General features: G+C 45.8%; 1 protein-coding gene and 1 long non-coding RNA gene across 2 annotated transcripts; one reads left to right on the forward strand and one right to left on the reverse strand.

The window, feature by feature from the left end:
* Positions 1-1,209, reverse strand: LOC147961587 (uncharacterized). The gene has a single exon (XM_087533872.1). It carries the CDS (start codon positions 1,207-1,209, stop codon positions 1-3), a length of 1,209 nt encoding a protein of 402 aa, XP_087389998.1.
* A 6,460-nt stretch (positions 1,210-7,669) lies between these two features.
* On the forward strand, positions 7,670-10,877 carry LOC125524293 (uncharacterized). The gene is made up of 3 exons (XR_007290652.2): positions 7,670-7,842; positions 8,562-8,922; positions 10,727-10,877. It is a non-coding gene; the product is annotated as an uncharacterized LOC125524293 (long non-coding RNA).
* Positions 10,878-14,198: the final 3,321 nt, after the last annotated feature.

The raw sequence follows: 14,198 nt of genomic DNA on the forward strand, positions 1-14,198 counted from the left end.
TTATTCTTTCAGCAGATCACGTCCTTCCTTCATCAGAGGGAATTTTGGAGGCCAAACCATCATAAAGGGGCTGACACTAAACACGTAATCATCCTCTTCTGTCACGTCGTAAACCTTCTTCAAAACCTTGCTTTTGATATAAAAAAGGTAGAGGGCATTGTCCGCCTCGATCTCAGAATTGGACCCAGGTGCATGTACATCTGCATCCTTGAAACCATGACTTGGTATCATATGATTAGCACATATCTCACGTAAACAAATGGTATTCACAAGGAACCAGTTGGCAGCGCCATTATTGCCATCCACCCCGTGCAGCCAGATGCGTATTTGTAGGTCCTTGAGAGTGATGAGATGAACCCCAGAATCATCATCTGCGAGCGACAGCTTGCCACACCACGATAACACCTCTTCTGGGAGGTTAAATAACGACAGAGAGGCAGACACAAGATCTAGCACAATTAAAATATTGATCCCACTCACATAGGCCAGAGTATAGATCTTGCCGTCACCAATCAAACTAGCAACATGATCGAGTCGTAGCGAAATACGGGTGAATTCGGTTGCAACCGAAGAGTAGATGGCCCATATATCATCTTGTAAGACATACACATCCACAATTGTCTGCTGCCCTTCCACGCCCATTGCCAGATAGAAGAAGGACAGGCCGTCGTCGCCGCCTTTGAGGATGACCTCTCTGTCGTAGTATGTGAAGCGGTCATCATGGATGCTGCTGGTTTGCGGAACTGGCGGGAGGATGGTCGTGTATCTCCTAGGGTAGAGCGGGCATCGGACTGTTCTTACTGGTGGGCCGTCGTGCAGGTAGGAGGTGAGTAGGAGGAGGCCGTTCCAGCAATCCACACAGAAGCCGAAGCTGTCGCTGCCCAAGGTGCCCAAATCGAAGTTTGCAGGGTGGACAACGGCAGCGAGCTCAGGGGGCTGAGGCATCGGCACGAACCGCGGTGGCTTGGTGCCTCCAGTTTTGACGTAGAAGCCGAGGAAACTGGGTGGGTGGAGGTCGCGGAAGCGGCGGAGGAAGACGGGGTCGGAGGCAAGGCGGAGCCAGCTCTTGCAGACTAGAGCGGTGTGGACGAGGCTGGTGGGGAAGGCGACGCGGAGGAGGATCTCGCCGAGGAGATCGTCGTCGTCGAGAACGGCCGAGGTGGCCGCTGTGGCCGGTGGCGGCGATCGCGGCGCCCCGAGTGCTTCCATGGTTTGGTGATCTGATGAGATGAGATTTGGGCGAAGAAGAAAAAGGTAGGAGCTGATTTTTGTTTTTCGATGGGTTTTTCTGATATAAAACACCTGAACGCGTTTCGTTTTTATTACAAAGAGTTGCAAATCCCTGCAAAAAAATAATTTATGCACAAAGCTCTAAAATATTGTTTTTTCTCTACCGGTCTAGTATCTTGTTTTCTGCATCGTTACAAAGTTTTTTTAACACAGTACAGATACAAGCGCTCATACATACGCGCATACACTCACCTTATGAACGCACACACGCATACCCTACCTCTATGAGCACCTTCGACAAACTGAGTTGGCATATCATCTTGAGATGTACGAAGACACCGTAGCCGCCTCTCGTCGTCGACGGGAACGTTTTCTCCTACTGAAAGCGCATCGCCGGAAATCCTAAAATAAATCCAGGACTAATGCGAGCACCAGGACTTGACCCCTGGTGGGTTGGGATACCACTGTCTCTCTAACCATCCAACCACAATAAATTGTTGTGGCATTGTCAAAGAGGTCATAGACGATTCCGAACCCTGCATAACATGGCAACCCCAATAGATTCCCACCTCTTGACATCATATTGGCGCTAGAGGCGGGTGGAGTGGCGATGATTTGGCGGTGGAAAAAGAGGCAGAGATGGTCTTCACGCCTATCTACAGGAGAAAGGGGAATAAGAGGCGAAGGGCTCTCTCGATGATTTTTACTTCTTTTATTCGGTCGGAGTTTTATTTACTTGACACTGACAAAAGTCCTCCCATCACTCTTCATATATTCTCAAAGCATATGAGATATGATGACCCTAACTTTCTCTTCACAAAGACATGTAAGATGACTCAAATCAAGAAAGACATGTAAGATCATTTGAGTCAAAAAAGTACACAGAAGATATTTGCAAACAAAAAAGTAGGACCTTTTTTCTATATAAAGTACTTTTGGCACTTCATTTAAAACCACCTTTTGAAGCATGCAAACTTCAGCTTGCATGGTCTATCACAAGAGCTAAGGGCATCTCCAACCGGTCCCTTATAATTTAGCCCCTCAAATGGCCACAGATACCTTAACCCCTAAATAAATCTTCAGCAACTATTTTAAGTTTTTGTATATGATGTAGGGTGAAATCCTAGATGGCCAATCTTTTCACACTTGAAGGGCGGAAAGGAACACTAGTAGAAAACGGGCCTATTGTCCCGGTTTGTAAGGGCCTTTTGTCCCGGTTCTTGAACCGGGACTAAAGGGTTGTTACTAATGCCCTGACCCTTTAGTCTCGGTTCTAACCAGAACCGGGACAGATGGGCCTCCACGTGGCCTGCGCGCTGAGCCCAGGCAGGAGGGCCTTTGGTCCCGGTTGGTGGTACCAACCGGAACCAATAAGCATCCACGCGTCAGCATTTCTGTGGCTGGAGTTTTTGTTTTTTTAAGGGGGGGTGGGGGTTTTGGGGGTTTTGGGGGGTTAATTTAGGTATTTCATATATTGTGTTAGCTAGCTAATTAATAGAGAGAAGTGTCCTCTCTTATGTCCGTACTTGGTCGACACTACGTACTATACATACGTATAGAGAGGACTAGGCACGCTAGCTAGCTAGTAAGCAAACGAAGGAAACAGAAGATCGTCATGAACATATATGCATACGGAGAGAAGTGATATCGACCACCTCTCCTTCTCCGAGAGATTGGTCGAACAACAAGTTCTCGTATATCTATCCGACACTACAGACTACATATATACAATAATTATCTCTTACAAATATAATCTCCTAAATTACGGACGCATGGTCCACATAGTATTCTCCGTCTTCAGCGATCACGTGGTCAAGAAAGAATGCCGCCAATTTCTCTTGAATTGCTCGCATGCGATCTGGTGCTAGGAGTTCATTCCGCATCCGAAACATCTAATTTGAAGAAGGGGGTCAATACATATATATATGTGAATGAATGAAACTCAACACAAATGATGGTAATAAAATAAAATTGAGAATATTGTTATTTACGCACTTCATATTGTTCGTCAGAGTAGCCCCGCTCACAGGTCGTGTGGCGGATGGACTCGCAGACGTAGTATCCACAGAAATCATTCCCTTGTTCCTGCAACAAACACTTTACAAGAAATAGAGGTCAATCAAACTGATAAGCAAGAATACCAAATGGTATTGATGAAACTGGCGCTTGAATCACTAGGAGATGCGCGGAACATGCTACTATAGTACTTACTTTCGGGTGTCTAAATTCCAGCTCCTTCGACAGTCCCGGAGCTTTTCTGGTGAATTTTCTCCAAACCCTGCCGGACGAAGAAAACAATTACTTGATATCAGAAATGAACAAAGTTGCTGATATGGTGGATAATGATCGATTTAACTTACTTCTCGAGCATTTGAGTCATGCCCGCATACTCCTGGGGATCTTTTCGTCTAGAGTCCAAGACAGTTACTACTCCCTGCTCAAGCCTAATCTCTAGGAGAATATAGTGGTACCTGCGCACGCATGCATAACTCATCAATTACATTACTATAACCTGGGCTAATATATAAGGGAAACCGAATATGCACAAGACAGTAACACTCACTTGAAGTTGTAAGGAAAGAGTATTATATCTTTGTGTTCATTTATTTTGAATGATCGTAGCAAATTGGCCTCGGTTTCTGCAGCATGAAATTTAACCTCAGTTGCATCTATGAGATATGTGTTAATGAACCCAATATCACCGACTTGTCTTTTCTTAAATTCGGCGATCTTCAATCTGCATAATTAATATAGTGAGGATAATTATAAATAAATGCAATGAAAGAGCTGAGCTATATAGAGAGACTTAATGACAGAAGTAGTAGTACTTACAGACAGTAGCAGGTGACCGTTGCTTTATCGAGGGCCAATTGATTGAAAAACTGATAGAACTCCTCAAATGGAATAGGCAACAGATCAATTCCAATGAGGTCATGCTCCTTTTTAACTCTCACATACAAAGTACTCCTCCCCCCAGACTCTCTGCAGATTTTCAAGTACCAATCATGCAATCTTCGCATCATCGTTGTTAGAGATTTTTCATCTTTGACGAGAGGCTTCCCGTACTCGTATCTGTGTATCTGCACGTCCATGAAATCATAATGTACATCGTCGGACAGGTAATCTTCAAGATTGCTATAACCGGGCACCATCCTCGGATCGACGATGTCGCTAGGCACCTTGAGTGGGGGGCACGATTGATTCCCTTGTTCGCCGAGCTGGGCAATTTGTTTCCCAGCTGCTCGTCGTTCTTTCATCCTTTGATCACTGATTGTACTTCCCGACCGCTCCGCTTCGGCCCATGTCTTTCCAATAATGCGCTCATAGTTGCCTTTTCGGCGGAGACTTGGGTGGTTTTGCCAGGGCAGCTAGAGTGCGCTTCACTTTCACCAGATCTACCTTCTCCTCCGGAGGTGGATGTCTCTTTGCTTTCAACCCTTGAAACCAGTCATCCACTTCGGTTCGTGCGATCTTCGCGTTCTCCTCCGGGGTCCTCTCGTATGGTAACTTCTCTGGAGTCTTCAGAGAAGGACCGAATCTGTACGTCCTCCCGCCTCTGGTTGTACTGCTAGACAACGGCCGAACAGACGGAGCGGCTGTCTTCTTTACTTGCTTACGAGGCGGAGGAGAAGGACTACGATGCGCTTGCTGACGAGGTGGCGGGTCTCTTCCGCCCTTGCTGACGAGGCGGAGAAGGAGGAGGCTGGCTGCTCGGGCGCGCCAACGCAGGCGGAGAAGGAGGCGGAGTGCCGCCACGCGCCAGAGAAGGAGCCGGCCGAGGGCCCTGATCGTCACTCGCCGGAGGAGGAGGCGGTGGAGGAGGCAGAGTGCCCTGACTCGCCGGAGGAGGAGGAGGAGGCAGAGGCGTCCAGTTCGGAAGGTTGATGAGCTCCTTCCGCCATAGGCATGGAGTCTTCAGAGAAGAACCCAGCCGAGTATCCCCTTCTCCGATAGGGTGGTCAAGCGGGAGGTCCTCAAATCCCTCTGTTATTTCATCCACCATCACCTTAGCATATCCTTATGGAATCGGCCGGCAGTGAAAAGTTGCGCCAGGTTTATTAGGAAAAACAGAGCCAACAGCCGCCTTGACCTTCATATTAATCCATTGCGTCATAAGGTGGCAATTTTGAGCCTCCGTGATAGCATCCACGGGATAGCTGGCAGGAGCCGTCAAGACAAGCTCCGGCTGAAGCAGCTCGGTGGAAGCCACGCTGCTTCTCCGCTGAGATGGCGGGGTAGCTTCAGGGGAAGCTTCGGCAAGTCGTTTGCTGCGATTTTCTTCTCGTTCCTCTATCGCTTGTACCCTTGCGTGCAGCGCCTGCAGTTCGGTCTGCTGCACTTTCTTCCTCCTCTCGTGGCTTTTGTAACCGCCTGCGTCCGGAAACCCAGCCTTCCACGGAATGGAGCCTGGCATACCTCGTGTCCGTCCAAGGTGCTCAGGATTTCCGAGGGCCTTTGTGAGCTCGTCGTTCTCTCTGTCTGGAAGGAACGTCCCTTTCTGTGCTGCATCGATATACTACCGAAACTTCTTCAAGGGTATGTCAAGTTGCTCGTCCGTCCAAATGCACTTCCCTCTTACAGGTCCAAGGATCCACCAGCCCCGAAGAACCAAGTCCGGCAATGGTCTGTCTAGTTCATTGTCTCTAGTTCGATCCCTTTATCAAGCAGATCAGTCTCAGCCTTTGCCCACTTAGGCCGGGGTTTGAGGTAGCCACCTGACCCCGTGCGATGGTGAAGCATCTTCTTCGCAGCATTTTTCTTGTTTGTCTCCGACATCTTCTTACTCTTATCCGATGTCTTGTGGGCCACAAATGCGGGCCATTGATCTCTGATCTTCTCATATTTGCCCTTGAATTCTGGTGTCTCTTTTTTGTCGACAAACCTTTACAGCTCATTCTTCCACCTCCTGAATAGCTCTGCCATCTTCTTAAGAGCAGCAGACTTAATTAATTGCTCTATAACCGGCTTCTCCGGATCCTCCTCTGGCGGTAGGGTGAAATTTGCCTTTTGCTCCTTCCAAAGATCATCTTTCTGCATATCATTGACATAAGACACCTCAGGGTCTTCTTCAACTGGCTTAAACCATTGGTGGATGCTGATCGTGATCTTGTCCCTAACAAGAACCCCGCACTGAGCAGTAAATGCATCCTTTGTCCGGATGGGTTCAATCGGTAGGCCGTCGCGCGCGATTTCTGTGATCTCAAACCTTTCATCCTCGCGCAACTTTTTCTTCGGGCCTAGTCTCTTTACCGAAGTTATGCTCGAACCGGAGGGCTAGAAAAAAGAAGAAAGACGAGAGTTAATTAATATGTGTACGTACCAAAACAATGAATGCATCAATTAGCTAGTCTCAGCACAGGCTTAACTAATATATTTACCTGGCCGGACTCTGTTCGGTCACTGAAGCCGTCACCCTGTTCTTCCGGACCTGCTTCTTCACCTTGCTGTTCTTCCGGACCTGCTTCTTCACCCTGCTGTTCTTCCAGACCATCATTGTCGTTAAGAAAACACGACATGACATCACCTCCGTCTAAGATTATGTCCCGCAACCTCTCTTCTGCTTCCTCGTCTCGTCCGTGCTCCATATTCACTACAAGAAATCTGTTAATCCATGACGGACTTCGGGTGACGTTCCTGAAAACCGTCACGGGAACCGTCATGGATGAACAAGACGCGAATAACCTCCAAAACGGCAGCCCCTTGATGACGGGCATTGAAGGACCGTCACAGAAACTGTCATGAATCGACCATCTATGCCTTTTTTTTTCTTTCTTTAGTTGCCATATGAACCGTCATGGATGGCTTCTGCCGATGTGTCTGTTGTACCCGCTTATTTGGTCCACTTGTCAATCAGCCATATATAAAAGTTGGAAAGAAAAGGGCGCGCCTGAAATTTGAGAGAGCGCGGAGATGCAAAATTTTAAGTGGCCAACGCGGCAGGGTGGCAAAATTTCGAGCCAGCCCATTTATACTCCACAGTCCACACACACCTAACCCTAATTCCCCATTCTATCCTCCCGTTCCCTCAGCCGCCGCCACTCCACCAATCTTCCTCCGCCCGCTCCATGCCGGCGCCGCCGCAGAACAGCCTCACCTCTCCCGATCCATCGATCCCCTCTCTTCTCCCCTCTATGTGCGTCGCCCCCTCCCCATCTTTCCCACGGCCACGGCCACAAGCCCGTAACCCCACCCCAGTCCAGATCACGCGCTCGAGTTGCGGCGGTAGTGGTCGCGACAGGTCCATTTCCTCCCGGCGCAGATCAATCCGCCTTCCTCGGTCGCACTCGAGCAGCGCATGTCCCGCCGAAACCCATGATGCATTGTCCATCCAACCAGATCGACACCGACGAGAAGGCCAAGGTGGCGGTAGCGGCGCCGAGCTCGTCGTTCTCTAGCACCGGATTTGGAAGTCTCTAATGTCCCGTGCGACTTCCACGGATCCATCTTCGGTCGGCGGCGAGCTATGGTGAGATACAGGTGGCGCCGCCGCCACGGAGCTAGCCACTCCCTTCTGCCATCCGCGCTGCAGCGACAGGCGCTGCCTCTGCGGCTTTGCCAGGGGCCTCTGCCCGTCGCGTACGTGCTGCTCCTCCTCGTCATCTCCGTGGATGGGTTCGTCCCCTTTAAGCTCTGATCTTACCTACTGCAGGGCTAGTCGATTGGTCCGCGGTTCATTTGTATTCTGTCAAAGTTCATTGGTGATGTCCATGGCTACCTGTTTAGTTATTTCTGGGTACATGTGCAATAGATAGGTTCTGTTTCTTGGTACTCTAGAACTGGAAGATATGTTGTGTTAAAAAATGCAAGTCTGTATGTCACGGTCATGTTCTCAATCTGCAAACAAATAAATCCTTGTCATGCTGTTTGTCCATGTGTCCCATATATCCACTCTTCTTCGTCGCATACAAGGAGGGGTTCTCAATATGAATTTCATGTCTGGCTCGGATTCAGATTGTTTTGAGTACATTAATTGGCCTGATATTGGATTTGAGTGCATTAAAATAGACCTGATACTGAATTCAGATTTTTTGAGTACACATTATTTAGCCTGGTAATTAGATTCAGATCTCATGTATTGATGTATGTGTTGAGTAATGCTACTGAAGTACTGATCCAAGGGACAACGGAACGAGCAACCCTGCTTTTATGCATGCGAATTTTGACCTATGCCATGGTTAGTAATGTTCCTCATGTGTTGGGGTGTAGTCTATTGTCTGTTTGTCTTAGTTTTGTATGTCAGTTATTTAAGTGCTTAAATGGCAGGTGTGGCAAACTAGGCTTCATCTGGCATTTTCATGGAATTAATGTGCTTGTACTGTTTCAAAATTCAGGAATGGATTTCTTGGAAGTTGGTCTTGTAGCATTTTCTCTTCAAGAAAATGGAGCCAGTGGTTATGATCTATTTTGGCACACAACTTAATTTGTTATCTCTGAAGCTGTAGCCAGTGTTGATGTACTTCTCAAGGTATGTTACTGCTTAGTCTTTATGATGCAGCTAGATTTTTCGTGATTCTGGCATTTTCATGGAATTAATGTGTTGCCGATCCTTCGCTCGTTGGACATACCTTGAGATGCATGATGTGCTCGCCAATGAGGCGCTCCAGCAGGGGCTCAAGGAGTACTCCAGCTAGCCCACACTCTTGCAGCTCTTCATCGACGGCGAGTTAACTGGTGACTGCGACATCACTATCGGTATGTATATATGTGCTTTCTGCCTTCTCCCGTTATTATGGTTCAGGACGTTGAGCCCCTCTGTTACTGGCAGTACACATACATGGTATCTGTTCTGCGAGAAGCTTGTTTTGTAATCGTCATATATGTTCAGTTGTGGATGATAATGGTCAACTTGGCATGTGGAAACTCCATGTCTGCGTAGACGTTTCAGGCATATAATTTGCTCATGTTGAAGGCATGGTACATTCTTGTACCTGACAGTGTCCATGGCAATGTCAAATGTTTTATAGTTCATTTCTTCACATTCAACGTGCACATGGAACTCTACCTGTGGAATATGTGCTCTGTACTTTCCTTTTCCCACAACTATGGTTCAAAATTTGAGTCTTTCTGCTATGGTTGTACATACCGGCGATATTTTTTATGAATTGTTTTGTGAGAAACTTGTTCTGTGCATCAGACATAGAAATACATTTGTTGATTTGACGTACTTGTAGCAACAAAAATGAGTGGGCGGCCTATGGTTCCTTGAGTATTTTGTGTGATGTAGTGTGTGCGTCTGCTTCAGGGATCATTGATCCTATGCTCTAGCACTTAGCCAAAACTATAGTATCACAAAATATGCATGCCAGTTTTATGACTAGCTTTAGATGGCTTTGTTCTCTCAGCACCAACAACATTACATAATGTCAGCCTCTGGTGCGAGCTAATAACCATGTTGCTCAGACTCTGAAGTTCTGAGGAAGCATCTTTGATGTAAACCTTGAAACTGTATTTTATAACCACAAGCCTCCAGGATGGTATGAATTACCATCCCATAACGTGATGACAACCATTGCAAATTATTTTCCAGATTTACTTATGAGTAACAAAAATCACTTGCCTGCTGTTGGTTCATGAAACCAACTGTGCTCCAGCATTTCCGCACCATGGTTATTGAACTACTACAATAGTATCCCAGTGCTAGAATGCATGGATATTTCTGGAACCAGCGTATCAGTATCAGGTGCATTTTAAAATTAGTGTATCCGTATCAGGTCCATTTTAAAATTAGTACTCCCTCCGTCCCAAAGTTCTCGTATTAGATTTGTCTAGATACGTATGTATCTAATACTAAAATGTGACTTGATACATCCATATTTAGACAAATCTAACACAAGAATTTTGGGACGGAGGGAGTACATGATAAGAAATAGGAAAGCAATGTGCCAGTTCCACCAAGCTGTTCTAATTTGTTTGAGTGAAATATAGAATAACAAATAAATCTCATTCTGTTCTCGAACTCATTGTAGGTGTATCTCCCTAGCTTTTTAAACAATTTACTAGTTAAAGGGTAAAAGAAGGACCAAGACTCACACCGGTAATTGTCCATCTTCCACGAGGAAAATATTTCGCATGTTCATTGTCTGTTAAATGTTTTCTTCTATTAATATTAACAAAATAGAAATTATCACATTAATAAAAGCGATTAATCCCAAGATTCACTATGTAGTCCAACAAAATTATATGTTGTTCCAATCACAAAAGTATTTAATGTCATAGGATAATTGTAGCTCCGAGACCATGGTTGTGGTGTTCGTACAGAAACCAGCCCACTTGCTTCTACATTTAACTTTTAAGGTGTAATTTTTCATTAGTGAGCATGGTAATTGGAAAATGCTATCCATATACAAACCAATTGAAGAATATATATTCTTTAAAAATAATTGAAGAATAGTACATACATGAAATATGAGCTCGCTCGCCCCATGCCACCGGGGTATGCGCCGTGCCAAGATGCATTGCATTTTTTGATGTCGTCTTACAGTTTGTTGACGTGCAGGCAATGTTGAGCATGGGTTGAGTTGAGATATTGGCGTATAAGGTTTTCCCTCCAATGAAGTTGGCGGCAATGGCTGGATCCGTGTCCAGAAATGCATGGAGATGACCCCTGGTTGTCAGTTGTCGTTTGGCCAGCCTTGAGCGGGGCTGTGGTGCTGTAGAATTAACACAGGGTGTTTGTAGTTTTAAGTTTCTTTTTTTGCTAGTCCTTGATAGATGTATTGTTCGGCTATAACTGTAATCTTAAGTTTTTTGTGCAAATTTTTTCTGTTGTATATGGAGTTGATTGCCTACGGACTACAACCCTCCGGTTTATATAGACACCGGATAGGTTTAGGGTTACATATAGTCGGTTACAATGGTAGGAGATCTTGAATATCCGCATCGCCAAGCTTGCCTTCCACGTCAAGGAAAGTCCCATCCGGACATGGAACGAAGTCTTCAATCTTGAGTCCGGCTGAAGGTATAGTTCGGCTACCCGAACACCCCCTAATCCAGGACTCCCTCAGTCGTCGTCGGTCTCCACGTAGTAGTAGGCATCGGCGGTGGCATCTAGCTCCTGAGCTCTCACATCTGGTTGCATCAACTGGAAAGAAGAAGAAAGGGGGGGAAAAGGGGTAGCAAAGCAACCGTGAGTACTCATCCAAAATACTCGCAAGCAAGGATCTACACTACATATGCAACATTATTAAAGGAAGGCTGTATATGTGGACTGGGCTGCAGAAATGCCAGAATAGAGGGGAGAACCTTGTCCTATCGAAGACTAGCATCTTCTGGAAACCACCATCTTGCAGCAAAAGGAGAGAGTAGAGTAGCATAAAGTAAAGTAGTAGAAGTGTTATCAACCTCGGCCAGAGACCCTTTCTCGACTCCCTGCGAGAAAGCAATCCCAGAGCCATACTCACTAGTGCAGAACCGGGCAATAGCACCGGTTCGTAAGGCCCTTTAGTGCCGGTTCTATAACCGGCACTAAAGTGTGGTCACTAAAGCCCCCCCCCCCTTTAGTACCGGTTCAGCACGAACTGGTGCTAAAGGGCAACCACGTGGCATGAGCCAGCTCCGGGGGCCGGGAGCCCTTTAGTACCGGTTGGTAACACCAACCGGTACTAAAATGTTTGGGGTTTTTTTGGTTTTATGATTTATTTTTCATTTAATTTTGTGTTTTCCATTTTAATTCTTTTTCGTTTGCTGGTATTTGAGGCGATCATCTATCATCTGGTTGCGTTGGATCCATCCCTCAATAAAAATTCTTTGTCTCCTAATTTATCATTGCTCTCCGCGATGAGGTACGCATGGCGCACTCGCCCATGAGCGTCTCCAGATTAACGGCTCTCGCTCTGATTCAGGAGGAGGAATCCGAGCATAGCATGCCATGGGCTCGCCCACTAGTGTACGTGTAGCCTTATCTCTTGCCCTCAGTTATTCCAGTCTTTGTTCTTTTTTTTTAAATGACCCACAGGTGCTACGCCTTTTCATTTAAGTAGGGGAAAACACAATATACAGAGAAACTAATTAAGCAGGGAAGTAAAGAAAAGAACAGGGTCCAGGAGTGCCACCAGCAGCCCGGCTGTACAACATCTAATTTTTTGGGTGCGACGAGATTTTATGTGAAGCCATAAAACTCTAACCCTCTAACCTTTTCTTTGAGAAAAAAACCGATCTAAAGCTGACCTGGAATAGTTTATGGAGGCATGGTGCCGAAGAACTGAGGCACTGACGGAGCCAGGGGCGAGGTGGGAGGTTGAGGAGGGCAGCAAGCGACGCGGGGACTGACCCGGAGCTGGCGGCGCCCGAAGCGGAAGCGGTCATGGCGCCGGCGGCAGCAGCCCTAGGGTTTAGGGTTTCGGTGGTGCAGCGGCGGCGGGTGGAGTAGAAGACCTAGGTTAGGCTCTATACCATACATGTAAAACATAGGTTTTGCGGGAACTGGCTCAACCCTCTATGGGGTGGCCTATAACATATATATAATGATGACATCCAAGTTCAATACCAATATGGTATGGTTTACACAGTAGGACTACAATACGAAGTCTAACAATAATCTACAAGGTACAAATAGTAATGGCGACGCAAGTCTTGCAAATTAACAAAAGGAAATCTAAACCAAAAATCCCTAACCCTAAACCCTAATAGTAAACAGTAAATTGGAAATGCCATTGATACAATTGCGATTATTTTTTTAAACGAAATGTGAACCCTAAAATCTACATGCGTGCTGTAAACAGTAAGCACTAAACCCTAAATCTTACATGCAGATGTATAAAATCATAATATAAGGATCTACAATCAAGAAAACGGAAAGTATTTGTTTTGCAGACGAAATAGAGGTGTTCTTGCTCTATTTTGCAGAGGAAACAAAGGTGTTCTCCCCTGCAGAATACAACAAGTATCTGTGCCGAGCAGCACTGTTTATACAGTAATGGCAGATGGTTCATGTACCGTGCTCTGGCTATGATCACAGTATTGCCCTTTTACTCAAAGACAATGAATCAAATCCCAGGAGATACCAAAGGGGAGCTTCCTCGAAATAGGCTTTCGCCTCGCTTTATTATATATAAAGCAACAACCGAATAAAGTACATGGCTGAACGATGCAAGATGGGGAGCTAATGGGGAAGCCTAAACAGTTTAACCCTCTTCCTCCAAGGGTAGCTCCTAATATGCATAAAAACAACAGTTTTGCTAAATCACATCTAGATGTGCCATAAGTATTGCACTTCTAAATCATATGTCATTGATCTTACATTGAGATTTGTGTGAATATTTTCTTTCTCTTTTTTCTTTTTTCTTTATGCTTGATTCACTCACTTAGATGTGCAATAAGTAGAGCACATCTAGATGTGCCCTAGACACACCCCTACTTTTTTTTGAGGGAATGCCATCATGGCTAATTTTATTAAAATTAAATCACGCTTACATCGGTGGCAAAATAAAAGGACTAGGTGGATCATCAGCCCACACACAACTATCTAGCCTACATTCATGTGCAAGTGTATGCGCTACCCCATTTGCTTCCCTTGGACAGTGCATAAATAAGATTCTGTCAAAAGAGCTCGCCTGAATACGAATGTCTTCGAATATTGGAGCAGCAACTGCTGCAGAGAAACCGCCTTCCAGAAGAGTATCAATAACTCCTGCACAATCAGACTGAATAACTAATTTCTGACAGCCTATTTGATTTGCAAGATGAATACCATCTAGAACTGCTTGAGCTTCAGCTGTTGCCGCGTCAAGCGCAAAAGGAATGAGCTTGGATCCTGCGCCTACAAATCTTCCTTTATCATCTCTGATTACCACACCTGTAGCTCCTGACCTCATATTAATATCGTAATTCGTATCAACATTTATAGAGACAAAACCCTCAGACGCCCGATGCCAAGTACTTGATCTTGGCTGAATCTCTTTCCCTTGTGCTTTCGAGAAACTAGATACCAAGACTTGAATTGACATCGCCGCTTGTGATAAAGATTGCAC

This window comes from Triticum urartu, chromosome 7A (genome assembly GCF_056163025.1).
Source record: "Triticum urartu cultivar PI428250 chromosome 7A, HENAU_Tu73, whole genome shotgun sequence".
NCBI classification, from domain to species: Eukaryota; Viridiplantae; Streptophyta; class Magnoliopsida; order Poales; family Poaceae; genus Triticum; species Triticum urartu.

Bases quoted from the DNA above. Each gene is read 5' to 3' on its own strand.
- LOC147961587 (XM_087533872.1), bottom strand. From the start codon at position 1,209: ATGGAAGCACTCGGGGCGCCGCGATCGCCGCCACCGGCCACAGCGGCC.